We start from the raw sequence: 27,928 nt of genomic DNA, 5'->3' as shown, positions 1-27,928 counted from the left end.
TTACTTGGTGTCCTATTAGAGTCCAGCACATATAAATATCTGTCACATTTTTTCAATTTTTAAAGGAAATGAAATAACTGATGAAATAATATTAAATTTTTGTCATATTGTTTTTCCTTTCATTTATATTTCATCATTGTTCATTAACTTGATCCCATCACAGCATAGCGCACACCTGCTCTGGCTGTGGAAGAATTAATCATGCAGTGTTCAGGATAAATAGAGCTGGCCTTCACCGATAAGCGGCTACCTCATATAAGAGTGTTTTCCAGTAAGCATATTTTACTTACAGCATTCCAGTAAACAACCAGAAGTTAATCTGGGGTAAGTACCTTAAAATTTAAAAGTAGATATTTAGTAACACGGACTGTTTGTTTAAGTATGGAGATGGCTATTTGATTCATTTTTGTGCAAGAATAATTAAAGTATTTTTAAAAAATAAAATGTTACTTTCACTCACCTTAAATCTCTTTATTCTAGAAAGGTCAAACTCTTATAGAACTATTCATCATGTTGTTTATTTTTTAGTTTTTTGTTCTTTCTGGTAAGATATTATTCAAAACCGAACTTAAAATCAGTTATTTGTTTGATGCTATAATTTATTAAGTGCCTAGAAAATTTATAGTGTAAGTGGCTGCTCATAGATGTAAATTTTTATTATGAGAAGTACCAGTACCAGTATTATTTTAAGACCAAGACTCTATGTCAGGGAGAGTTACATCATTCTTACTAATATTTATTATCCCGTTGTTGGCCAATACATAAAGATATATCTAATGAAGTCCAAGTTTTTTGAAGAGTACTGATAACATTTTGATGCCTTACATAGCTCTAAACAGATATTTTGTCCAGGAATATTCTGAAAAGTTGAATACACACATATATTCATAAATATACTATATATATTCATAAAAATTTAAAACCAAAGCCATGTTTATATATAAACATATATGTACATATATACATGCATATAAATATATCAGAGCATAATATCTACACATTAATTTATGTGTAAAATTTCTCTCATAAATTGCTTTTTACTATTATCCTTGCAAAAAGTAGCATATTGATTTAATTCTAAATAAAGCATCTGTATGACCATTTACAGCTATATCATGCCTTATAAACACATTACTTTCTATTAGTTGCCTTGTATTACATTTTGCCCTTTGTAAAATGTAAACGCAAGTAAAGTAAAATGTTTTTGCAAGTAGAATCTTTCCACTTATATTAAAAATATGAAATACCAAAAATAATAGCTTATATCTTACTTTTTGAGGCTATTCGGTTATTCTTTCCTTTATATCTACTAATGTCTCTTAGTAACTTTTACCCTGTAACTCTAAGAATGTAGTATTTTAGGTCTTCAAGGCTAATGACACTATTTTAAAGGCTTTACTCTTTGCTCTCATTGAAAGATCCTGTCCTAGCTCCCCATTAATAGTTAATAGGTATAATTTGTAAAGTAAAATTAGCATTACTGAAATTTCTGAGAACTCAACGTTACTATTCTACGAAACATTCAAAACTGTTTCCACTGAAGGTATAGTCAGGTAGTTGATTTTCTTGTGATTATCTTAGCGGACACTTTATGACTGGAGCACTCTTGTGAATAGTTATAGTTTTATGTTGCTGTTTTCCTTACAGCTGTTCATTGTTTAGTCAGAGTGTTTGAAAATTTCATTCATTGTTTTTATTTTACCATTTGCATTTGACCAGCATTTTGTTTCCTTTCACTCTTTCTTCATTTCCTTTTCTCTCCTTTGAAAAGCTGTGAAGTGAGCTATTGTCATATTTTGATCTTAGAAGTAAATTCTTAGTGTATGAGAAGAGCTGTTGTTGGGGAAGCCAGACCGCCCTGCTGGCTTAGATTGCCTGGCTTCCTGGTTCTGCTGCTTTAGGTCTATAAAGCCTTTGACATACCCTGAACAGGTAACCTGACAAAATCTGAACCCTTGTGTTAGAGTCACAGGGGTGCATTAAAGTCAAGAGAAAGGAGAGAAGAATCACAAAGTTAGTTAAAAGTGGCACTGTCACTTAGAATGTTGTAAGACTAGAGCTTTACCATTGGTTTTAGGAAACTCAGAGTATATATTATGCTAGTTTACACAGAATATTTTGTGTATATAGATATATAGGTACAGATAAATACATAGACATACATATACATCTTATAAGTATACTTACACGTATGTGCAGGGTAATGTAATAGATGAAAACTCTACTGGTAAGCTTACTATGATAAAGTTTGTTTTAAGATATACAGCTTGGTCTTCATGTGGATCCCCCCAAAACTGGAGCAGGGGCTCTCTCTGACTCTGATGCCTCTCTTTGGATCCAGTTCCCATAGCTGGGCTGACTTGTGTGGCCTCAGTGGAAGAGTATGTGCCTAGCTCTGCAACATAATGTGACAGGGCGGGTTGGTACCCCTGGGGGACCTCCCCTCTGAGGAGAAGGAGAGGAGAGAATGTGGTAAAGGGGTGTGCGATGAGGAAAACTGGGAGAGGAGGGAGGCTGTAATCAGGATGTGAAATGAATCAATAAACAAAGTGTGAAAAAAAACCCAATACATTTTACATTATTACACAGAAGTCAAGATGGATAAGATCATATTGTGGAGTTTTCTGCTGTTTGTTTCCGAGAGTCAAGTTTCAAGAACAGCGGCTCAGAAAAATGCTGAATTCACAGTGGATCTTTATAAGGCTATTTGTTTATCCCACAAGAACAACATCATATTTTCACCTCTCGGAACAACTATGCTTCTTGGAATGGTCCAATTAGGCGCAAAAGGAAAAGCACAACAGCAGATCCGGCAAACTTTGAGGATGCAGGCTACCTCATCAGGTGAATGTCTTCCATGTGACTGTCTATAGATATGGTCAGCTTTAGTTTTAGCATATCAGAGAGAAGCTCAGCTCAAAAAACTTCAAGAGATGAAAATAAACACAGACAATACCAAATCATAACCGAACAGATAATGTATGCATGTATGCAATTTATTCACTTATATTGTTTCCTCCTAAAATGGGTAGCAAAATACTTTACTAAGAAATTAAATCTTATACAGAAATAACATTCTCTATATATTTGTGTATTTTTCTCTGAATGTTTTGTATATTTCCACTTACTGATTTTTAATACTATGGAACTAATTTAAAATATAATTTAACCTCTCATTTTATTTATTCTTGTGGAAAGGGTATTAATTACTCAACCTTTCTTCAGTAGTTGTTTCTCATACTTCTCTCACAAAAGTACTGTACTACTTCACCAAAAGACCATTAACATGTGCTTTATAAGCTTCCTGATTAACTTTATAAAATGCGGCAAGGGAGCACTTAAGTAATCCGTCAAAAGTTTCTTAATGTGCGTGGTTGTTTTGGACTCTCCTAAGGTCCCGTGTAGTCACCTGACATTGCATTGGAGACATCTCCCTGGCCGTCTGACTCATACTTCCTGCTCATAATGATCCTAGTTTTAAGTCTTTATATTCCTATCCCACAGCATATCCTGAACATCAGCAGAAACATTTAAATTTTTTTAAATTAATGTCAGGGACCTTTATTTAGTGAAGTTAAAAATACCTTTTCATGTCTACAATGTAATAATGACAATCACATGATTCCACATGTTATTCTCCAGACTTCCAAGCATCAACTGTTGAAGAGGATGTTATTTTTTTATTTTTTTATTTATTTTATTTTTTTATTATTAGTAACATTTTATTAACTCTGTATCCTGGCTGTATCCCGCTCCCTCTTTCCCTCCCAAACCCTTCCTCCCTTCCTCATCTACATTTAAATTTTTGATTTGGGAGTTTAGTTACTACAAAAACAATTAATTTCAATATATTTTCCTTAGCACAGTTTATATGTATATAGGAACTGGTTTTTCTGAAAGTTTTGGCAAGGCTTATGCTGCTTCGTTTTTTTTTTTTTTTTTGTTTTGTTTTGTTTTTTTTTTTTTCAATGCAGTTTATTCAGGAACCTTGAACAATCATCTGACCCTGGGTAAAGCCAGCCCACTTTAAATAGCCTCTGGGTAGCCAACCTCAGCATGCCACGTGGGCAATGCAGATAGGTCCACATACATGGAAGCAAGCCAGATCCTCAGCCTTAGCCAAATGTGGAGTTGTTTGTGACAGAGAGCACTCACCATCGGGAAGGTGGAAGGTGGAAACCAGCTCCATCTTTCAGGCGTGGCATTATGCAGCTCTCTACAGTTCCCCCTTTTTGTTTTGGACGCATCAGGCAAGAGTAGAGGTCTGATCTCTGATATTAGAAATAAATTGGGACTTTGTACTGATGTTCATTTAGGTGTCATCCACCCAAAGAGCATCAGACCCGTGGGATACCTTTTTCTCAGAGGCGGGACCTGGGGCATCAACCCGCATGCAACCAGACATGCTCTTCTCTGGGTCCAAAGCGGCTGACCCTGAGTGCAGTGCTTAGCTTCGCATCCTGAGCGTAACATTTTAGCTTTTTATGGTATCCAACCATGCTTGGGGAGACTGTCCTGCTTTAATGGCTGTAAAGGCCTGAATGGTCATGGCTGCATTACGCTGTTGTGAGACTCTAATCTTGCATCTATACCACAGGCAAACCAAGGTGACCAACACCAGAAGGCCTGCTAACGCTCCCATGCCCGCCCTTTCTTTCAGATGATTGATGGCTGCAGCAATCCATGATGATAATCCTGTGGCTAGTCCTGCGTCCACTCTGGTAGAATTTACCGTGACAATAGCCACTCTCAGCTGCTCCATCGTAGTATCGAATTCTCCAGTCCAATTACCTAAAATATAGCTAGACAATTGTTTAGACAGATTTGCAGCACAGGGAAAATTCTCATGTTGTATGCTAGTGACTCAAAGTCCAGCATACTTTCATTGACAGCCAAGTTGAGCGATTTGCCATAGGGTATCAATTTGCTCCTGCACGAGGTCAATCCTCTGATTGAACACCATCAAACCTCCTTTTAGTTGAGCATTAATTCCTTTTTGTACATCTAAGGTTAAGACTTCTCATAATATTTGCTGCTTCGTTTTAAATAAAAGAAATTTTGTACAAAAGAGGTATTACTAATGAGCTAAATGGGTTTTTTGGGGGGGGAGTAATGTATAACGAAGCCACTGTAGTCATGTTGATTAATTTCAGCAAGTCCCAGCACTCTACTCCCAGACACATCATATCTCCTGGCCCTGCTTTAAAAAGTAATATATTGTTTATGAATGCGTGCAAAGTTGAGTCTATGGTAAGCTATCAAATAGGTCTCTGAAATTAAATTCCCAGATGGAAACATTTTAGATGGAAACATAAATGTCTTAAGAATGGTAGGAATTAATGTAAAAATCAAAGTAATAACAATAATGAGGTTCCACCAAGCATGGATGTAGTCTCTACATGTCTGATGCAAACCATATGATGTGATGTCTATAATAGCTACATAAGATACATATACCCCTAATGAACATATGAGAAAGACAAAGCAAAGGGAGTTGAGTACTTTGGCCAGTGTTATTTCACAAAAGGATGCAGTGAGAGTCTTAAGGGAAGTTTTATATTGTCCTTATAAGGGTATATACAGATGGCAAAACAGTGAGAGGAATCTGCAGTTCTCCTTCCCAGTGACATAGAGACACACAAGGAGGATAAGTAGTAAAGGAAAAGAAAATCAAAAGGCAAAATAATGAAAATGAAGTAAGAAAATGAAATAGAGGAATGAAGAAATAAAAGATGCACAGTTAAGAAATGAGAAAGAATGAGGGAGTGAAGGATAAGCAGATGGAGAAGAGTCCTCAGACAGTCTGAAGTGAGCTGAGGAAGTTGACAAGAGTGGAGCCGGCACTTTGTGTGTGTGTCTCTGTGTGTGTGTGTGTGTGTACACTAACACATGTGTATGTGTGAGTGCACATGTATGAATGTAATGAGATTTTGGAGGCCAGGAGACAGTGCTGTTCTTCAACTGTCCAGGTTTTAAAGAACTTGTTTTTATTGTTTTAAACTGCATGTAGTCCTGTGTGTGTGTGTGTCCTGTGTGTGCATAGGTGCTTGTACATGACTGTGTGTGTGTGTGTGTGTGTGTAGACCCACTTGAGTGCAGGTGCCTTTGCAGGAGGACAAAGGTTTTGGACATGTTGCTGGAGTAGGAACAAATTGCGGTGAGCCCCTGACATGGGTGTTGAGAATGGTACTCTAGTCCTTTGGAAGAGTAGTACGTGCTCTTGACTGCTGAACATCTCTTCAGTCCTCTACACACACCCTTTCTTGAGATAATCTTGGACTGCCCTGGGATGTGCTATTAAGATGTTTGAAGAGTGAACCCAAAGGATCCATCTGTTTTTGTCTCCATAGATCTGAGCTCATAACCGTGTGTTGCTACGCTCAGAATTTTCTTTTCTTCTTTTTTTATTTCTTTTTTTATTATCACTTATTATAATTTATTCAATTTGTATCCTGGCCCCCTCCTTCATTCCCTCCTAATCCCACCCTCCCTTCCTCATCTCCTCCCATGCCCCTCCCCAAGTCCACTGATAGGGGAGGTCCTCCTCCCCTTCTGTTTCACCCTATCAGGTATCATCATGACTGGTTGTATTGTCTTTCTCTGTGGCCTGGCAAGACCACATCCCCCAGGGGGAGGTGATCAAAGAGCCAGCCACTGAGTTCATGCCAGACACAGCCCCTGCTCCCCTTAGGAGGGACCCCCACTTGGAGGTGGCGCTACATCTGAGCAGGGATTTTAGGTCCTCTCAAAATGACCTCCTTTACAATAGCCACAAATAACATAAAGTACCTTGGTGTGACTCTAACCAAGCATGTGAAAGACCTGTATGAAAAAAATTTCAAGTCTCTGAAGAAAGAAATTGAAGATTTTCCTTTTTTTTTTCTTTCTTTATTTCTTCTTTTTTTTTTAATGTTTGAGTTTGGGATCAAACTCAGGACCTCATAATTTAGTGGCAAGGATGTTGCAGACTGAGCCTTTTCGCCAGCCCTTAGGTACATGCACACATTATTGGCCTTCAGATTCTTGACATCAGGAGAAGAAAACCAGTGCTGAATTGTAAAAACATTTTCTAGAGGGCTAGTAAAATCAAACAGATTCACCCCATCATTTTTCTCCATGTTTCCATTTTAGGAAATTAAATGTTTTTCTCATTGCTGATTAGGAGCCATGCATATGTATTCTTTTCAATCTGTGTTAAATGAGGTCATTAACCTAATAATATAATTAAAATTTTAAGACTAATAATTTTAAAATCTCCTTCAATCTTGTGATATTTAGTGATAGTTTTACATTGGTTTAGAAGCCCAGTAATTATCAAAGTTCAGTTCTTTGAAATAGGTCTTAGATCTACATATGACATGATTCTATTTGCTGTGATAAATGAGGAACAGCTATTTTTCTCTTCTTCTTTTTCCCTCCACCATTCCTTTAAAAGTGTCCTTAAATTATAAATGCCTAAAAAATTACTTCAGAATTCTGTTCCTTTGCCGTTGTCATTAATTATTTTGGATAAGCTTTTGTGCTTGGGAAGTCCTCTCCATAGCCACCCAACAGCTGAAATATGCCATTTTGAGGAATGAATAACAGCATCCAGAATCCTTGCATGACTAAGCAAAACAGTTTAACTTTCTCCATCTCCTCCTATAAAAAAAAAAAAAAAAAAAAAAAAAAAAAAAAAAAAAAAAAGCCCAGGGTTGTCAGAAATCATGGTGGTCATCAAATATAATTATATGAATTTTTAAAAAATTCTTTATTAATTATACTTTATTCACTTCGTATCCCCCCTGTGGTTCCTTCCTCACTCCCATCCCAATCCCTCCCTTCCTCCACCCTCTGTATGCATGCCCCTCTCCAACTCCACTGATAGGAGAGGTCTTTTCCTTCCTTCTGATCCTAGTCAATCAGGTCTCATCAGGAGTGGCTGCATTGTCTTCTTCTGTGGCCTGGTAATGCTGCTTCCCCCTCAGGGGGAGGTAATTAAAGAGCAGGCCAATTAGTTCATGTCAGACAGTCCCTGTTCCCATTACTATGGAACCCACTTGGATACTGAACTGCCATGGGCTACATCTGTGCAGTGGTCTTAGGTTATCTTCATGCATGGTACTTTGTTGGAGTATCAGTCTCAGGAAAGATCCCTATGCTCAGAGTTTTTGGTTCTGTTGCCCTCCTTGTGGAGTTCCTGTCCTCTCCACATCTTACTGTTTCCCACTTCTTTTCTAAGATTCCCTGCACTCTGCCCAAAGGTTGCCCATAAGTCTCAGCATCTGCATTGATACTCTGCAGGGCAGAGCCTTTCAGAGGTCCTCTGTGTCAGGCTCCTGACTTGTTCCCTCTTTTTGCCTTCTTCTGGTGTTCATCCTCTTTGCCATTTCTGGATAGGGACTGAGCATTTTAGCCAGAGTTCTCCCTCTTGATTAGTTTCTTTAGGTGTACAGATTTTATTAGGTTTATCCTATATTATATGTGTATATGAGTGAGTATATACCATGTGCATTTTCCTGCTTCTGGGATAGCTCACTCAGGATGATCTTTTCCAGATCCCACCATTTACTTGCAATAATCAATAAATGGGACCTCATGAAATGTATTTTTAAACTTACAATCTTGCATATCCTTGTCTCTGTTCCTGTGGGAAGAGGACCTAAAGTTTCAAAGATAACGCAATAATCTGTCATGGCTTCCTTTATATATATATACAGACTGTGCCTGTTCAAGAACCCGAGACCATGGAGATGTTAGGGACCAAAGTGTAGCTTCCCCCCAGCTGGATGAAAAACATGTGAAGGCAGCTCTCCAGTGCCAACTTACTCACACAAAGACTATGACCTCTAGTTTTATAATTAAAGGATGTGTACTCTCATACTTTATCTCCCTTAGATACTTACAAAGAAGTTTTCAATGATACTTGTTTTATGGTGTGTGTGTGTGTTTGTGTGTGTGTGTATTCCTCTGTGTGTGTGCCTGGCTGTGCAAGTACTTGTGGAAGTCAGAGGTCTATGTCAGGTGACTTGGTCTGTTGTTCTCCACTTTATTATTTAAGACAGGTTCTTTCACTTAACCTAGGCTTACCAATTTGGCTACACTGGATGGACAGCAAACCTCTGCCACCTTTCTGCCTACCTATGCTGGGATTACAGGCATGAAATGCTCTTCCTGGCTTTTATGAGGTGAATGAACTCAAATCGTTTCATGTGCCCAGCAGGCACTTTACTAACTGAGCCATCTCCGCAGCCCACTCCATAATTCTACTTGATGAGTATGTTTTAATGGTGAACTATGTTTATTTCATTTAATGGAGATTAATCAAATACTCTCAACTTTCAAGTTACATAAGTGACATTTCAGTTTTTTGCTGAAAATGTAATGAAGCCTAAAAATAATCTGTGATCTGAAATGGCTTTTGGCTTGATAACCAAGTTCCAGGATTAAGTCAGAAGTACATAAAATGTTTGTAATATTGGGAAATGACTAAGAAATTATGGAAGGAATCATCAGAGTAGGCAAGTCCTAGAGTCATACAGAGCACTCTAGGAATATGTGAAGTAAGATCCATTCTTATGTGGTAAGATCCATTCACCAATAATCAGCTGGTAGTAATTATTTTAATTGATTCTACCTGGTAGCTCTAGTAGGAATGGTTACAGGCTTTTATTGTTCCCACAGATAGCCAAAACAAACAGGCACTTCTGATTTTTATGTAAGTCTAGAGATGATTACAGGGCTTATCTTGTAAACCTTAAAACCGGGACAGCTGTAGTTCTTGGTAAAGAACATGCACTCTTGAAGCTGAAATAAAAGTAACCTTGAAAAAGTGTTCATTGTTGTCATACCTCCACCAATATTCATTAGCATTTTCCTTTTAAAGAAAGGGGTCTTAAATGAAAACTTCCTGCTTTTAAATTTCTTCAGCCTGCATAAATTCATAATTTTGTTTTAGAAAAAATTAAATTTACATGGTCATTCTATGTCTAGTATAAACATTGATTTTTCTGCAAAATTCACATTTTATAGGAGGTAAATGTTCAAAATCTTTATAGTGATGTCACATTGTTAGTTACGTCTCAGTCTCAGCATGGAATATTGGTGATAAGAATCAGGACATGTGGCAAAGTTATTGTTTTTATGTTGTTCAGTATGTGAGTATATAATTATTTTGTAGGAGAGGAATTTTCTGTGCTGAAGTCACTTTTTTCAGCCATCGCGAAGAAGAAACAAGAATTTACATTTAATCTTGCCAGTGCCCTCTACCTCCAAGAAGGATTCACTGTGAAGGAAACATATCTCCATGGCAACAAGCAGTTTTTTCAGAGTGCTACAAAACTGGTGGATTTTCTGGATGCAAAATCTTGCGCACAGACAATAAGCACCTGGGTAGAAAGCAAAACAGATGGTAAAGTTTCCCATTTTCATAAAACTGTTACTTCCTGTTGGATTCATAGCTTTTAATACCCTAAAGAGTGGCTGAATATTTTCCCATTCTACTGTGGATCAAAGGGGACACATCTTCATTTCATCTCACTGTTATTTAAATTAATGCTAGATTATAAAATCTACAGAAACTCTGAACTGTGTATTGAAAAGTGTATTGACTTATGCACTAATTTCCAGACACCCTCCTCTTCTTGATGGAAATATCTCAGCAATAATTCTTGCTCAAGTATTGATTTTTTTTTCAGGCATGAAAACAGGAAGCCTACCTTGGGCCAGGAATATATTAGATATGTCAATTCCAAATGCCACTTTCCCAAGTATACTGTAAATATTTTAGTAGATTATGTTAATGTTTAAAACTAAGGCTAACAATCTTATCATAAATATGGCAATCTAATTTTAGACCTTATGTAGCAAACATTACAAAGTTGTTAAATAGAGGTTAGATTTGAGTTCAATGTTTAGAGCATTGTAAGGTTCTCTTTAAAATTAGGGCACTATTAAAATATTACAGTTGTTAGAAACCTTAACAATATGTGTAAAATAATAACATAATGGACCCTTAGTAGTATTCTTTCTTTGATGATGATTACTCTGAAGAAATTTGTGATTGTGTGAATTGTTACTTGTATCTTCATGGGCAAGCACAAAAAGAAAGGTATCCGTTGACACTGTGACATGGTGGTGAGAAGCAGGATTTATAGGGATGTGAAATAAGGAAATAACGTATTTATGGACATGGAATTGCTTACTGCACAGAGAAATAAGAGAAGAAGAGATGGTTGTTTTGAAGACCAAAATCAGACTAACAACTGGTCACTGGCTGCAGCTATGAGAATAATAAATTTGGGTTTACCTCTGAACTACAAAATCTGGTTGTCCTGGTGGGCAACCTAGTCCTTTGGTCTGAATAATACTGATGAATATACAGGGAGACATATTTCAGTTCTCTTCTTGTCTGAACAACAATTCATGGACATGATCTCACCATAGAGTTCGTTACGTAGCTCTGTGCATTTTTTTTTCCTAGAACACTCTCATTTTCTATTTCTTGGTGTTTCTGTTTGTGCCTATTTCTTAGAGAAGTATTTAGCTCTTACAGTTGCCAAAGCTAAATGATACAATACCCTGTGCAAACCAGTTCTGCACAAGACATATTTTCTTTAGCTTATTTTAGCCAATTACATTACATCATTACTTAATTTTCTCCCGACATTCTTCTCCAACCTCTTTATAGGAAAAATTAAAGATATGTTTTCAGAGGAAGAATTTGGCCCCCTGACTCGTCTGGTCCTGGTAAATGCCATTTATTTCAAGGGTGACTGGAAGCAGAAATTCAGAAAAGAAGACACAGAGATGACAGATTTTAGTAAGAAAGACCGCTCAACAGTCAAAGTTCCAATGATGAAGGCTCGGTTGAGAGCAAAATACGGTAATATGAGAAACAACATTTTAAATAAGGGCTTGATAACTGATAAATATATTTAATGAACTTTCTTTGTTCCAGGTTATTTTTCTGAGTCACTTATGACATGCCAGGTTTTGGAACTGCCTTACAAGGCTGATGAATTTAGTTTAGTCATCATTCTTCCCACAAAAGATGTGAGCATTGAAGAAGTGGAAAAACAAGTTACTGTTCATCGCATCCGGAGATGGTTCTCTGAGCTACATGAACAGGAAGTGGAAGTCAGCCTGCCTCGGTGGGTCATGTTCTCTGCTACTGATCTTTGAGTTATAAATGGAATCCTTTGGTCAGGTTTGGGTAAATAACACTCCACTGAAATTACAAGGGATCCGATAGGCAGCAATGGTTATGCACACTAATATGTTTCTGAGAGAAAAAAGAATATTCAGAGCCAATGGTGTACCAAAGGAGCAAAGTTTATGTTTTAGTGTGTGTTAACATTTTGTTATACTTTTTAATATACTAGTTTATTAATTGAGAATTTCATACTCATACATCAAATTTTGACCGTAGTCATTGCTCTGCTCATTATTTCCCCTCACTCCTCCCAGATCTTATCCCTATTCTCTAACTTCCTTGAGTTTGTTCTCCCCTCAGAATTTCTTCTCATTTCTCCTAGATCTGATCCATACTCCTATAAACTAAAATCATGAAATCAAAGTTCTGAAGTACATTTTCTCCAAACTAACCATTTTCTTACTAAAAAAAAAAAAAGTGTTTACTTATGAACAGTGGAAAGAAAATTATATAGGCTCAGTAAATATTTGTGTTGACTGATGACTTTGTTTCAACCATCTGTGCACCATCTCTGAAGAGTAACTATGTGTATCCCATGTTCGTTCTGAAGCCACTATGTAGACCAGGCTAGCATGAAACTCACCATCTCCGTGCCTCTACTGTGTGGACACTGGAAATAATGTTCAGTGAGAAGTTTAAAATTTATTATTCAGTGCTGCATTTATTTTATACCTGTGAGTACGTAATGAGTTATAAACAGGTAAGTGAAGTGATTGGAAGAATTTAATCAATGTCATCAGATTTCCAGAGCTACCGTGAAGAAGAAACAGAGAGCAAGCTAGTTGATTTAAACAACAGGCATTCATTCTCGTAATTTTGGTTTAAAACTATAAAGTCAAGTTGTTTTTAAAGCCACATGGACCTGAAGGCTGTGCCTGGACTCTGCCCTTGCCTCTCTTTAGCTTCTGATAGAGCCCAGCAATCCTTGGAGTTAGCAGCCTAAGTGTGGCCCTACACAACATCAGCTCTGAGCAACACAAACCACCATCATGTGTTGTCCATATACAAGAGACAGTAGGAAGGAACATGGGATGGATTGGATTATAGCCCCTATTTGTAGAAGGTCCCCTTTTCTTCTTAGACATAGAATGAACTGAGAGTCAAAGCCTGTAAGAGTGACAGTAGGCTAAATGTTCTAGCTTTATTAGGTTGGAGAGTCTAACATATGCCTGCGGTGTGTCAGATTCCTGTATAGAAGAAGCATCGTTAGAATGTGTTTATGTGTACAGATAAAAAGTGAGCACTTAATGCTTGTAGATAAGGCAACCTGTTAGCAAATTTCACTTACACAGAACCTTACTTTTGTATCAAACTACATATATGTGCATATATATCATGTCTCTGTGTTGTGCCTCATGTGTGTGGGCCTACATTTGTGCACATTTGTGTGTAGAGCTTAGAAGACAAGCTCAGGTGTCATTTCTCTCTTTGCACCTTGTTTGAGAACCTTGACATTTGCCAATGTGTATGTGTATGAAGCCTGTTATTGTGTCTCTGCCTCTTATTTTGCAATAGGAATGCTGGGATTATAAACACATCCTAATGCACAGTGGCCTTTACATGGGTCCTGTGATCCGAACTTGTGTCCATATGTTTGTGAAGCAAACACTTGAAAAACTGTCTCCCAGTCTCTGCTTTTACATTTCAATGCTAATGCTGTGTTTCTATAGATTTGGTTTGGTTACTTTTAGCTAAAGTCATTATGTACACAATGGTACTTGAGTTAATAGGATAGGGACTCACAGGGAGACATCAAGAGGTTCTAATTTTTCCCCACTTACTGAGAACACTCAGTGTATAGGAGAGGGAATTAATAAGGCAAATTCACAGAAGTTACTGGAAACCATGACTGGGTCCATCTTAGCACAGAAATTCAGATTTTCTTACATTGTCTGCAGGTTTTACGTATGTGAGACCCGTTTCAACTCAATGCTTACACATGGAAGCAAATTCCACTTGAAAAGCAAATAGAATGCTAAATAGTTTATTTCATGATTATTTAATTTAATATTTATCTAACCGCCACTTTTGTTGCTTACTCTTTTACCTTTGGCTATTTTTTTTTTTTGATGAATTTAGGTTAGGGTCAAGGGAAATGAAACACGACTGTAATGAATAATGATTCATACTGCATATATTGATGAAGATCATGGTTTCGAATTATAGTTTGATTAGAAGACAGAAAGAGTCAGCACACAAGCTTTGATCTAAATGGACCTAAGTTTAAATCATAGCTCTCATACTTGGCTTGACCTTGAGCTTGGAAATCACCTTTCTTACAATTGCTCTCTTCCATGTCAATGATAACGATAAGGCCGACTTCCTAGGAATCTTATAAACATTAAAAACTGTGATCTATATTAAGTGCCTAACCACAGAAGTGCTACTTCATACCCTCTGTTCATGGCTGGAATAATTATGGATAATTAGGTATTGGCCTTAGATTATGCTTTTATCAAATGACTGAATGTGTTTCTATTGCTGTAGGCTTCACTGGACTACTCTCTGAGCAGGACTATTATTTAAATGACTTTCTAGTGATAATTACACATTATTAGACATTGTAATAAGTCTTCAGTATTCTTGTCATTATCCTGAAATTGCTGGGCTATTAATCTAAAAATAGTAGGTATATTAGAACATATAGTTTCCACCTTTATTGCTATTCAGTACAAAGAGTATAATAAAGACAGAGAATACTTTTAAAGCAATCATATTTAATTTTTTCCAGTAAGAAATTATTAAGAAGTTGAAAATAGTAGCATAAAATAAGCTACTTTCATTCAAAATAGATTTTTAGGCTTCATGTGCCCCACTATTCCAGGTACTTAGGTTTTGGAATGTTTAGCATATTTCAAAATACATATTATCGTGTCAGAAAATAATTTTAGTATGCTCCCATAGGATATGTGTTACTTTGAAAAACTACAGCAAAGAAATTTAATCAATACTTGTCAATTAAAACTGTGATTGTATTAGATCTATTTTTCATCAAATTTGTAGCTGGCTTTAGCTTAGGTGTTAGATCCAGGATCCTCCAACAGCTGTTTACATATAGTAGGACAAGTCCCTGTCAGTCCAGGGACTTGAGGTGGGAGCTCTTGAGGTGGGAGTTTCTGGGGAATGTCACTGAAGCAGGAAAATCCATTTCTGCACTTACAGATAACACATGCCTTTGCCTTAAAAAAAAAGTTTATGATAGCTTAATAAAAAACATTCTCTAAGCATCTATGCAATAACAATGTACTAGCCCTCCCCCCCATTTAAATGACACCATGAGATTCAGTACCTGCAATTTTCTTGGAACTATGAAAAATCTATACCCAAGAGAATCTCTGAGATTCTCTAGTTAGTTCCTTCTTCATAAATGAGGAACTTAGGTAAGTTGTATGTTGTAGTCTTTTCATATAGGCTAGTATTAAAAACACTGTTCAGGTCTCTGACCCCTGACCTGATAACTCTTATCCATTTTGCCCTGTTCCCTTCCAATGTTTTACCCACATGAAGTTTTCATTAAGATATTAGGGGTATCCACAAGATAAAGAGCCACAGCAAATGTGAGAATGCATAGGAAGGATGCTGAGTGGTAAATGCCTCAGTGAGTATCACAGCCAACAAGCTTTCTCCAGGACTGTTGACTGCTATTTTCTTTTCTTAGTGTTGTGAGCATCTGCTACTGAACATCTTTTTTAGAACATCCTGAATACAGAAAATTTCTAGAAGAAAGGTTCATACTTCTTACAAAGTATGAAGTTAAACAAGGAAATTTAGATAGAACTGTTTTGTTGGTAACTGTTACTTCAAAATCAGCCTATTCATCATCCCCACCAAAAAAATATATCTAGGAAGCAAGTTATTAGCTATTTGGAACCAATTAATGGAACTGGATATAAAAGATGTGAGATGTAAGAAAATGAAACCAGGCTGGTGAAAACCAAAGATTCATAATATAAACTTTGCCAAGTCACCTATGTCATAAAATGTTTTTTTTTCTTAGAAAATGTGCACTGTGTCTTAAGTCATTTTTTTCTTCATCTTTTTGAAACAGATTTAAAATAGAACAAAAATTAGATTTCAAGGAAGCATTATATTCTTTAAACGTAACTGAGATGTTTAGTGGTGGCTGTGACCTTTCTGGAATAACAGGTATGCTGCTGATGAGTTAATTTTTATATTGTCATGTTGATTTGTTTTCCTGGAATTATATTAGCAGACTGATCTTAAAAGACAGAGCACTCAGACCCAGAAAGCTTTTGTGTAGTGAATAAATGTCACACTAAGGCTGAGCATCTTATTCATAGGCCCTGTGTCTCCCCAGGTCAGAAGTTTTCCTCAATGAAAATCAGAAAACACTTCTTTCCTTTTTTAAAGATTTATTTATTTATTATGTGTACAGTGGTCTGTCTGCATGTACACCTGCAAGCCAGCAGAGGGCACCAGATCTCATTATAGATGGTTGTGAGCCACCGTGTGGTTGCTGGGAATTGAACTCAAGGCCTCTGGAAGAACAGCCAGTGCGCTTAACCTCTGAGCCATCTCTCCAGCCCCAGAAAACATTTCTTAATGTTAGATAAACATTCTTACCATACTTTTAATAAAACAATATAAATGGAAGAATTATATATATATTCTGCCCTGTTTGTATTCCCTTACTCAAAATGGGAATTACAACAGGTCATCTGTCATTTAAGTAGGACAAATACACTCAAATGGACAACTAATTTTCAAATGTAATTTAGTAGTGTAGTATCAAAGCCCACAAAGATACCTCCAGATGCCTTTAAGATGACAACAAATGGAGATGGAATGTTCATGCTAACATAAATCCAGGGAACCTCTTCTTACTGGTTCCCTTACCTCCACAGCTACACCAGACATTCTCTTAGCTCTGTCCTTGACAAAAAATGATAACTGAAAACTAAATAACTGAACAAGTAGAACTTAAGAGTGCCATATACACCACCTACACTTTGAAAAATCCAGCCTTCTCTGTCATATACAGGGCTGTGGTGGTAAGCTGACTAGTCTACTTTGTATCACCATATATAAAAAATGCAGTACAAAGCCTTTTTGAACTTTTATGTGACTATGTAGACTTGGAGACGTATTGGTCGGTTTATTCATTCACCAATCATGTAGGTCCATGGGTGGAGACTGCAGGAAGTGTCTGAAGGAAGTGGAGAATGTGCACAGGTGCCATACAAGTTCTTTATCACCTTCATGACACAGCTACTTGTTTCCACACAGGCAATTGGATCTGACTTCTTGCCAGTGTCTACAGTACCAGCAGTAACAGTCAACATTAAACACTTCAAGAGATGCTATTTTAAGGTGCCCTGAACCATAGCTACCTCCACAACCCATAATAACCAGGAACTTTTCAAGCACTTCTTCCCCTTAAAACTTCTTCCTGGTCTTAGGAATCTCAGTCAGTACACATTAGGCATTTAAACATCACTCACTGTTTAAACTCCAGCAATTTGTAACTTCCATAAGCCTTTCACAAGATGATTTATGAAAACACTTCCAAGCTGCTTCATAAAATAATTTGTACAAAAGAATAATCCCTAACAGAGAATAAATATCTAACATTTTCTGCTTTTCTTCCCTCCTGGGCTAGCTATTTAAATTGTTTTAACATTTTGGTCCTGCCTCACTGATTGAAATAAACCAGCCAATTCTAACACTACAGCTGGTATAATTGGCGTATGCTGTATCTACTACTTTGCAGGGCAGTAAACAAATGCTTATATAATGAAACAAAACAGGACAGTTTGCTTTAGCTCTTGGTATCGGAGGATTCAGTCCATGGTGGTTTGGCCCTCTGGGACTGGACCAGACAAAGGGCTGCAGTGACATGTGGTAGAAGACAAGAAGCAGAGAGGGGAGAAAGGAAGGAGCAGAGACAGGATGCTCTAAAAACACATTGGCCAGCTTCTCTCAGTGTCATCTATTTCTTGCCCCTACCTGAGGACCTAGCCTACCATACGTGAGGCTTTTGAAAGGATGTTTATCCAGGCTATAACACCTGCTATGCTTACTTATTTTTATACAATAAAATGTTACCAAAATGCAGTCTAAACTACTCTAATATTAGTGATATGGAGCATCTGCAAGAAATAGATATTTTATACTGGCATAATTCACTGATTTTGATCTTATTATGATTACTAACACAATTTATTCATTCTGTATCTCGGCTGTATCCCCTCCCTCATCTTCTCCCAGTTTTACCCTCTCTCCCTCCTTTTCCCTTATATCCCCTCTCCTAGTCCATTGATAGTGTAGGTCTTCCTCCCCTACTATCTGACCCTAGCCTACCAGGTCTCATCAGGACTGACTGGATCCTCATTCTCTGTGGCCAAGTAAGACAACCTTGCCAGAAGGAGGTGATCAAAGAGCAGGCAACGGAGTTCATGCCAGAGGCAGCCTCTGCTCCTTTTACTAGGGAATCTACCTGGAGACTGAGATGACCATGGGCTATATCTGAGCAGGGGGTCTAGGTCCTCTTCATGCATTTTCCTTGGTTGATTCATCAGTCTCTGCAGGCCACTCTGGGCACAGATATTTTGGTTCTGTTGATCTCCTTGTGGAGTTCCTGTCTCTTCCAGGGCATTCTATCTACCTCTTCTTCCATAAGATTCCCTGCACTCTGCCCAAAGTTTGGCTATGAGTTTCAGCATCTGCTTCAATACATGGCTGGCTGGGTAGAGTCTTTCAGAGGTCCTATGTGCTAGGCTCCTATCTTGTTCCCTGTCTTCTCTCACTTCCGAGGTCTATCCTGTTTGCCCTTTTGAATGAGGACTAATCCTCTTCCCTAGGGTCCTCCTTGCTTAGCTTCTTTAGGTCTATAGATTTAATATGTTTATCCTGTATTTTATGGCTAATCTCCACTTATAAGTGTGTATACACCAAGTGCATCTTTCTGAATTTGGGATACCTCACTCAGAATGATCTTTTCCTGCAAATTTCATGATTTCCTTGTTTTTAATTGCTGAGTAGTATTCCACTGTGTAAACTTGGCTGCCTGCTCTCTGTTCACTTCCTTCTTGCATGGTGGCCTTACTAGGACACAGGGAAAGAGGATCCGGACAGTCCTGATGAGACCTATAGGCTAGGGAAAGATAGAAGGGGTCCTCCCCTATCAGTGGACTATGGGAGAGACATAGTGGGAAGGAGGGTGGGACTGGGAGGACATGAGGGAAGAAGCTACAGCCAGGACACAAAGTGAATAAATAATAATAATTAGAAAATAATAATGAAAAAACTTAAAAATAACTACAAACAACAACAACAACAAAACACCCTGAGATTTTACCTTGCACCCATCAGAATGGCTAAGATCAAAAACTCAAGTGACAACACATGCTGGAGAGGAGGTGGAGAAAGGGGAACCCTACTCCATTGCTGGTGGGAAGGTAAACTTGTACCACCACTTTGGAAATCAATCTGGCACTTTCTCAGACAATTGGATATAATATTTTATACCTTTGAAACTTTGGGATTCAAATTTGACTTTTTACTATGCTATTAGTTCCTAAGTCATGTTCAGTAATGTCTTAATTTTTAGGAGCCTCAACTTTTTATTCTAAGAGAGAAAATATGTCTTAATGATCTTTGGAAAGTAGTGAAATTATGTAGGCCACCTAATCATCTAGCACATAGAGGGATGGCTTAGTAGTTAAGATTGCTCGCTGCTTTTGCAGAAGACGTAGTATGGCCAGCACCTACAATAGCAACTCACAAAAAACTGTAATTCCAGTTTCAGGGTGTCTGACACCCTCTTGTGGCCTACCAGCACCTGCATACATTTACATTTACACACGCACACACACACACACACACACACACACACACACACAATTAAAAAATAAAACATTAAATACTTAAATTTCACTTGAACATCTAGAAAAACTAGAAATATTGTAGGCTCCTTCATTTAAAATTTATAAGCTTTTATCTTTTCATGGAGATTTAAAAGAAATGATTACTACAAAGACAGAGATAGCAATGAGTCTACAGAACTCACGTTCATTGTCCTAAGCTAGTGTGTCTTGGGTGCCATTTTAACTGGCAATTCTTATAAGCAATCCTTACATGTGTCATCTTGTATTTTGAAAAATCCACACTGAAACTATAATTATAAATTATATTGTATATATATATAAGTATATATAAATTGTAGATATATAAATATAATTGTATATTTATAATTTATATCATTATATATTTTATAAATTATTAATTATTTATACACAATATTTTATATTTACATAATTCATATGTTTATATAATTTAGGCATTTACGATTACATAATTATATATATATATGAAATAGATATATATGGTCCTGCAAAGCTGACTTGATATGATATACAGCTGATGACTGCACTTTTAAGATGCCACGATGCCAGAAACATTTCACATCAGTTCCACCAGTGGGGAAAGGGACCCTCAGCACTCACGCACAACAGAGCAAATGTTGCTAGACACTGTCCTACACTAAAACATTTATTGGGGTTTTAAAATGCACCACTCTGAAGTGATTTTTCTGACAGACAACACAGGGGCTTTTTACTTTAATGACATAACCAGTTTTGAAGGAAAGTAAATTTTGTTTTAACATCAGAGCAGATGTGAATACATAATTTAAAAAGCAAATTGGCTTTGACGTTGATCTTTCATTCTTTCTGTAGATTATGGTGAAGTGGGAAGCCTCCATTCAAATCCTCCTCATAGTAGGGCCCCTGATTTGAGGGTTATACCTTTCTGCCTATGCAATTTATGTCTGGGCAAACTTGTCCTAACTGTATATTTCATGAATTTTATAGTTACCCTAAACATCTCCAGAAAAGTGACTAAATTAGAGCGAGTTCATTTGTTCAATTACCATTCCTGTATTTTTGAACGTATAATTGTTTAAACTTAATGGCAAAAACTTTGATTTTAACTGTTAAAGAATCCTTCATGTTTTCATCAGATTCATCTGAAGTGTATGTCTCCAAAGTCATGCAGAAAGTTTTCTTTGAGATAAATGAAGATGGAAGCGAAGCTGCAACATCCACAGGTAAAGCAAATGGATTCTTGAGAAGCGAGGGATAGTGGTGAGCAGGGGGAGGCTTTGGGGTGCTCTGCCGTCTTTCAATCTCGCTTTTCTCTTGTTCTGTATAAAGGAAGAAGGTATATGTATGTGATATATATATGTTCTTTAAGCATAATGTGAAAGGAAAAGATTTGGTTAGCAGTTGAGCGTCATCTATTCATATTTTTTCATCTGCAAATTGGAATAACTACTAATTAGCACATAGGATCTGGGGAGAAATTGTCAGGACTCATGTAATCTTCATTGTTAAGAGTGCTCAGTACCGCTGTCCTCTTTAATATTATTCTTTATTATATTGATTTAGCGGTTAGCTTTCTAATTCAACTCTTGTTATTATCTCGGTAGTAGGGGTTCAGAAACTTAGCTGCAATATTAGAGCCAGCTGGATATTTTTTTAACAAATCTACGCCCAGACAGTGCTTTAGAACAGTTACAACTGTGTTTCTGTAGGTGAGGTCCAAACTATAAGGTTTTTCTTAAATTTCCGTGCATGGTCCCAGTCAACGTCCATCTAGAGCAAGCGCTGCACTGTGACTCGCAGCCTGCATTTACTACTGCATTTACGCATTTACTGCACATGCGCAGACCAGCGCAAGCGCTTCACATGTTACAAACGCAGAATTTCAAGTCTCATTCAGGAGTCACTCAGTCAGTCAGATCCTGGCTACCTGAACTCAATAGTTGGCCCGTGTGTACATTCGAGGTTAAGAATAATCTCCAGACTGCACTACATTGCATAGATGGTATTTTGAATAGTATCTATGCTGTGTGTAAATAATGCTGGAAAAGATAATGGATGCAAAGGCTTGAAATCAACCAGAAATAAAAAAAAAGAAAAAAATAGTGCCTCCTTCATAGATCTGTTTTAATTTTTTCACACTACTTAGATTTTAATGAATGCTTTAAAATGTCATAAGTTAAAAGGTTTTATTGATAAATATTCCCAAACCATATCCACCTGGTGATTTCTTTATTAATTCATAGTACTGCATTGTACCATGAATTTTGACAACTAAGTGGGACACCCTGGTCTATCTTTGCCATTCCGTCCTCACTTGAAGGGAGTTGTGTTGCTATGCTCAAGAAACACAGATTGAAAGGAATGAACGCTATCAATCTTTACAGAAACCAGAGCTATGTATTCAGATAAGGGTAATGTCTCATGAACACAAAATTTCATCTGCTTTTACACAATGCTGAATGGGTTCTCATCAGTTACTGAGCAACTTTCTAATTATATGAGTGAAGGAAAAGCCTCAGAAATGTGAAGCCACTTGCCTGGGGCCGTGCTGTTAATTGACAGACTTTAAACTGCTCTCAGGTTCCCTGGTTTTAGCTCAAAGCCATCTTGCTATTGCACACTGCCTCTCTTTGTAAAGCTAGAATTCTCCAGGAGGAGGATTACACTCATTAGGAGATGGAAATAGGAGTCAGCAGATAACCTGATGAATCATGCCCCAGAATAGCCTGAGACTTTGACATTAAAGAATGTGCTCTGGGGTTGTTCAAGAACAAAAAGGGACAAAAAAAGTGTTCACAGAAAAGGAGAATGGAAGTAAAATTGGCTTTACTTTCTTGATTTATCTCAACATTTCAGACTTGAGCTTATTCCACTGGTAATTTGGGTGGAATTGTCATGGTTATTCAGTATAGAAGATCATCACTCATGCAATTTTAGTAAGATTATATTTCATTGTTTTTCAATTTTGACTACACATGTTGCTTTATTTTTCCTTGTGTCTGGACAAAATTTTACAGGGCCATTGAGACTAAGATGCAGTTTACATTGAGACAAGAAATGCATTTCAGAGACCAGCAGCAAGGCATCACATTGGAGCTACTCAGAAATTGCCACTTTCAGATCTCACTCCAGCCCAGTCAGATCTGAGTTGAGGAGTACTTGCAATTAGTGTAAAAATGAGATTACTGTAAAAAAAAAAAAAAAAAAAAAAAAAAAACCTAGCAAAAAAAGTCTGACCACTGAAATTTCCAACATTATTGACAAATGCCATGTAAGCTGAACTAATTTTACTTATCATAACAAAAAATTATAAGAAAATATATGCTTCTAGTTTTACAGTAAAATATAGTTTATTATAATAAAATAATTATATATGTATTCACACACAAGAAATGCTGAGATCACAAAGTAACTCTGGCAATGTAAGTACAAAATAAGTACTTCTAAGCACAGATGCGATCCTCACAGTCTGAACTACAACAATAAAGTGCAAACATGTCAGCAAAGGAATTAAAAGGTGAAGTATTTTAAGAACAGATCATATAATGTAAATAGTGGGCAGAAAATTACTTTTGAGAATATGACATTTTTCATTGCTTCCACTAAATTGAATCTAGTATTTGGTGTTCTTCCTCACTGAACAGAAATGAGAAGTCAGAATGAATTCATGAACAGGCGAATATTTAGTCCTCTGTATGAAGAGTTAAGATTAATTACACATTTCTTTGTGTTTAGGATGTATTATGCAAAGTCCTTTTGTCTATGAAAATTACTATAATATAATTTATTTATATATAGTAAGTGTAAATATGTAAATGACTGATGCCTTTTTTCCATAGGTATGAACATCCCTGCGATCATGAGTTTGACTCAAACTCAGTTTCTAGCAAATCATCCATTTCTGTTTATTATGAAGCACACCCAAACAGGTACCTCCTTTTGAAATCTCTTTGTAGGTACTGATTAAATTAAGCTATCAGTTTTATACACATATGTGAAATCTTATCTTCTTTCGATAGGTATTTGCTAAATTCATTTTGTACATCAGGTATGGTATTATAAGCTGTGATGAGAGCCTGAATTAGGGTAGTGGTAACATGGTCTCTGGCACAGCTGCTCCATGTATTAAGCTAACATCAGCCCCAGCAGTTAGACATTTGACTAATAAGGATTTAGAAGCTAGGAGACAGAAAATGTAGCTTGCCTAGCACCATACAATTAAAAGCTGGCAGCGTGACAAGCGAGGTTAAGTTGCTGTGATACTACGGTGGAAACTGGAAATAGTGGAGTTGTGAGAAGAGTGACTCATAGAGGCTCTGAGAAGAAAGGTGGGACCAAGCATGACTTCAACGCTCCAAAAGAGGGTTCGATAAGGTACAAAAGGGCATAGTAAGTAGTGACGGTATAGATGGCCATTTGGCCCAATGGCAGAATATACAAGCCCAGGTTGTCAGGATAGATTGTCAACATTCACTTTTATAAAAAGATCTGCCAGAGTATGAAAGCACTGGGGAAGTCATCTTTAGGGAATCCTTAAGATAGCAACAACAATGTCCTGTGAGAGTCACAAGACACAGGAAATGCAGAATATTTCATTCAGCCTAGAGCATGGCAAAAAGCCTGGGAAAAAATGTCAATAGTCCTACACATCATGAGGTCATGGCCAGCTCAATTAACAATTCAACTCGTGTTGATCATCTCTCTTAAGTTACATTTCTGTATTTCATGCTTATAAATATGAATATTTTAAAAACAACATAAAATAATTTAGAAGCTTATTACATCCTACCTAGTACATAGTAGGATCTCATTAAAAATGAGTCAATAAACATAAAGTAATATGTTCATAAGGAAAAGAGGCATAGTTAGTCTGAGAAGGTGATTTTGTTACATTAACTAGAGATTTTGATTGTGGTACAATAAAAGATACACTAACCTTTTTTTTCTAGCTCTATAAAGCTAATGCCAGTGGACCTTTTTAAAAGATTTATTCTTAGAATATTGAAACAGCTTTAAAATCACTGAGATTTTATTAAAACAATTTAAATCCCAGTAGTGGATTTACATTTTGAGTATACTGTTTGACCCATACATCTTTATCTATTGAACAATCTTCATTTCTAATAATTAGTGTATGTAATTATTGAGTATGAAGAATAGAAAGAAATGAGTCTAAAGTAGACATCAATGCACAAGTAAATGGCATTTAGATTCATTATGTTTGATTCTATTCTCTAAATTGATGGTTTTATTCTAAGGCCATGTAATTTCATCCTGTATTACAGCAGTGAAAATTCCAAACATAAAAAATCCATCTACTGGTTCATTTGTGATAATGTTTAACGATTAGACCTGAGTGACAATTTCTATGGCCATTATTATAATGAAGCTTTTTCAGCTAGAGTTATTCCTTTAAAGTGTTGCTTAATGCAAGTGCTCCCTCATTTGCTAGGAGGTATGAACTGTGATATAAAATTTAGAATAGGGATGAAGAGATAGTTTAGTGATAATAAGCAGTTGGTGTTCTTGTAGGGAGCTGCATTCAATTCCCAGAATATACATCACAATTGTCTTTAAACCCAGTTCCAGGCAATCACACACCCTTTTCTAGCTTCCATACAGCTCTCCCCGCCCCCACAGTACACATACATACATTCAGCAAAACACTAATGTGCATAAAGAATTTTTTAAAAAAAAATCTTTAAAAATCATTAAGGCTGTTATCTTAAAGCAGGGTACCTTTTGTGATTTACTTTTCTGTCTCATAAATGAACTCCACAAGATGATAAGAATAACATGTTGACTTGGCAGGTCATGAAGTAGCCTTAAGCTTTATAGAAAGTATTTTCAGTTGACAATTTTGAAGTATGGAGACAGATGACTTTAGGTTTGTACAACCTAAAGTCTGGATTTAAAATCTGGATTTAAATTTTTATCTTTATCAAATACTCCTCATGTAAAGAAAACAACTCTATATATTATCTGGATTTTCATTCTAAGGGAGTTGTATATTGCAGTATATTTATCTGCAGCTATTAAAATTGCAGGAGAGAAATAACTCACTTGTTTTCCTAAGCTGAGGTAGTACACCAGCTCTGTAGGCTGCCAGATGAAAATTATCAAAGACATGAAATGTGCCATTTCTGAGGAAGCACCGAGTCACAGTTTTCAAGGTGACAGTACTCCTGATCCAAAAAAATTATTGCATTTAGAATTCTGGGTTTGAGCTAAAGGAAGAATCATCTTGAATAATATTTATGAGTAAATCTTGGAATCTAGTTATATGTTTTGGTAATGTTATGCACTTTAATACTAGCAGTTATGAATCGTTTCCATTGGATGGAAAGCTGGAGTAAATAATTTAGTTAAATGTAGTGGACACATATATAGGGGAGACAATGCAAGCAGTATTCCTGTCCATCCTGCTCTCTACAGCCATTGGTCTTTTGTTAAGGGACTTCCACCAACTCTCAGAACTTAGTAGAGTCCAGGGCAGTGACTGCATAGAAAGATCCATTCAAAGTGTGATTCCCTATGGTAAAATAACCAGATTGAAAACACTGGGATCGGTGGTGTTTGCTAAATGTTGTACACTGCAGCATTTAAATTTTATTTGATCTTTTTACCTGTAAACTTGACTTGAAACCCTCCCAACTATTGAGAAGTATCTTATGACAGAACGTTATGGAGACCCACGTTAGTGATGCTTCCTATTGTGGCTAAATTCATTAATCATCCTGAGAAAGGTCCATCCTCATTTAGCAGAAAACTGACTGTTTATTTTCTTCTTTGTCCTGGTATAATTTTGAGATTTTGAAGAAAAATAAAAGAAAAAACATCAGTTGGGGATTACATCTCCATTCATGTCACTGACTCTCTTATGAGCACATCTGTATCTCTTTTTTGAGATTATAATATAATTTCTTCCCTTTCCTCCCTCCATTCCTCCCATACATCCATCCTCCCATATGACCCTCCCCACTGCCTTCAAATTCATGTGTCTGTCTTTGATTAAATGGTAAGGAGTTAATTAAGCATAGGACTTTCCTGCTGTTATTTCTAAGATATCTAACTGCTTTAATTAGCTTTAACTTAAGCAAAATTTATTTTGCCACCTTTAAAATTAACCTTCATCAATCTGCAATTAAGAGGTTTATGGCAGTCTTTGTCATTGATCCTCAGCCACTTCCCTTTCCCAGGTGAAATCCAGGTTTGACGCATCATTAATTCCTGGTCTGTCCTCTTGTTCTTTGTTCCATTCACTGCCAAACACAGACTGCCTGAAAACAGGTGTTTGTACTTGTATTCGGTATTATATCAATTTAGTGAGCACTTGAAAGTACTAGCAATATGAAAATATTGTCTTTAGCAGTGAAGTACGCTTTGATTCACTGCTAAAGGACGCCTGGGGAAACTGCACTTTTAACCCTGAGGCTCATATTCTGTGCATAAAAAAAAAAAAAGATCCCTGCCAGTTCTTTAGACTTGAAGGTGCATTGTGCCCGTCACTACTTTATTATGCTGTTATTGCCTGGCGGGGCTCTATATTTAGAAAAAGTCTCTCATGGAAAACAAGACTAATGCATTTACATGATAAAGTGTTGTAAGGTTTTATATATGTCTCAAACTACTAAAATTATTAATGATGATCTAAATGTTTTAGACAAAGGAGAAGGTCTTGCTATCAGACTTTGTAGAAAAGAATGAGTAAAGCATTGTTAAATAGTGAAGAAAATAATTATTGCTTTTCTTCCAGAAATTTCTAAAGTATTCTTTTTTCTTTTTTTCTAGAATCGATTTTGTTTATGGGAAGGGTGACAGATCCTGACATCCAAACAATGAAAGGGAGAGATTTAGATTCACTGTGAATAAAAATCATGGTCTCGTAATA

The 27,928-nt window shown here is 36.7% G+C and overlaps 1 protein-coding gene across 1 annotated transcript; it reads left to right on the top strand.

Moving 5' to 3' along the window:
- Positions 1–286: 286 nt before the first annotated feature.
- Serpini2 (serpin family I member 2) lies at positions 287–27,928 on the top strand. Its single transcript, XM_060376945.1, has 9 exons — positions 287–324; positions 2,590–2,844; positions 10,160–10,390; positions 11,669–11,863; positions 11,939–12,131; positions 16,242–16,339; positions 21,174–21,260; positions 23,877–23,966; positions 27,829–27,928. Exons 2-9 carry the CDS (start codon positions 2,598–2,600, stop codon positions 27,903–27,905), a joined length of 1,218 nt encoding a protein of 405 aa, XP_060232928.1. The 5' UTR covers positions 287–324; positions 2,590–2,597; the 3' UTR covers positions 27,906–27,928.

Source organism: Meriones unguiculatus, chromosome 2 (assembly GCF_030254825.1).
Source record: "Meriones unguiculatus strain TT.TT164.6M chromosome 2, Bangor_MerUng_6.1, whole genome shotgun sequence".
Classification (NCBI taxonomy): domain Eukaryota; kingdom Metazoa; phylum Chordata; class Mammalia; order Rodentia; family Muridae; genus Meriones; species Meriones unguiculatus.
Note: the sequence above shows the minus strand (reverse complement) of the source record. Positions and strands in the feature narration are given on the sequence as shown.

What these genes read in the sequence shown, in the direction of transcription:
- Serpini2 (XM_060376945.1), top strand. Translation starts at nt 2,598, where the DNA reads ATGGATAAGATCATATTGTGGAGTTTTCTGCTGTTTGTTTCCGAGAGT. An exon ending in GTGGAAGTCAGCCTGCCTCG is followed by an intron (nt 12,132 to 16,241) that starts GTGGGTCATGTT and finishes TTTTTGAAACAG; the next exon opens with ATTTAAAATAGAACAAAAAT. An exon ending in TATGAAGCACACCCAAACAG is followed by an intron (nt 23,967 to 27,828) that starts GTACCTCCTTTT and finishes CTTTTTTTCTAG; the next exon opens with AATCGATTTTGTTTATGGGA.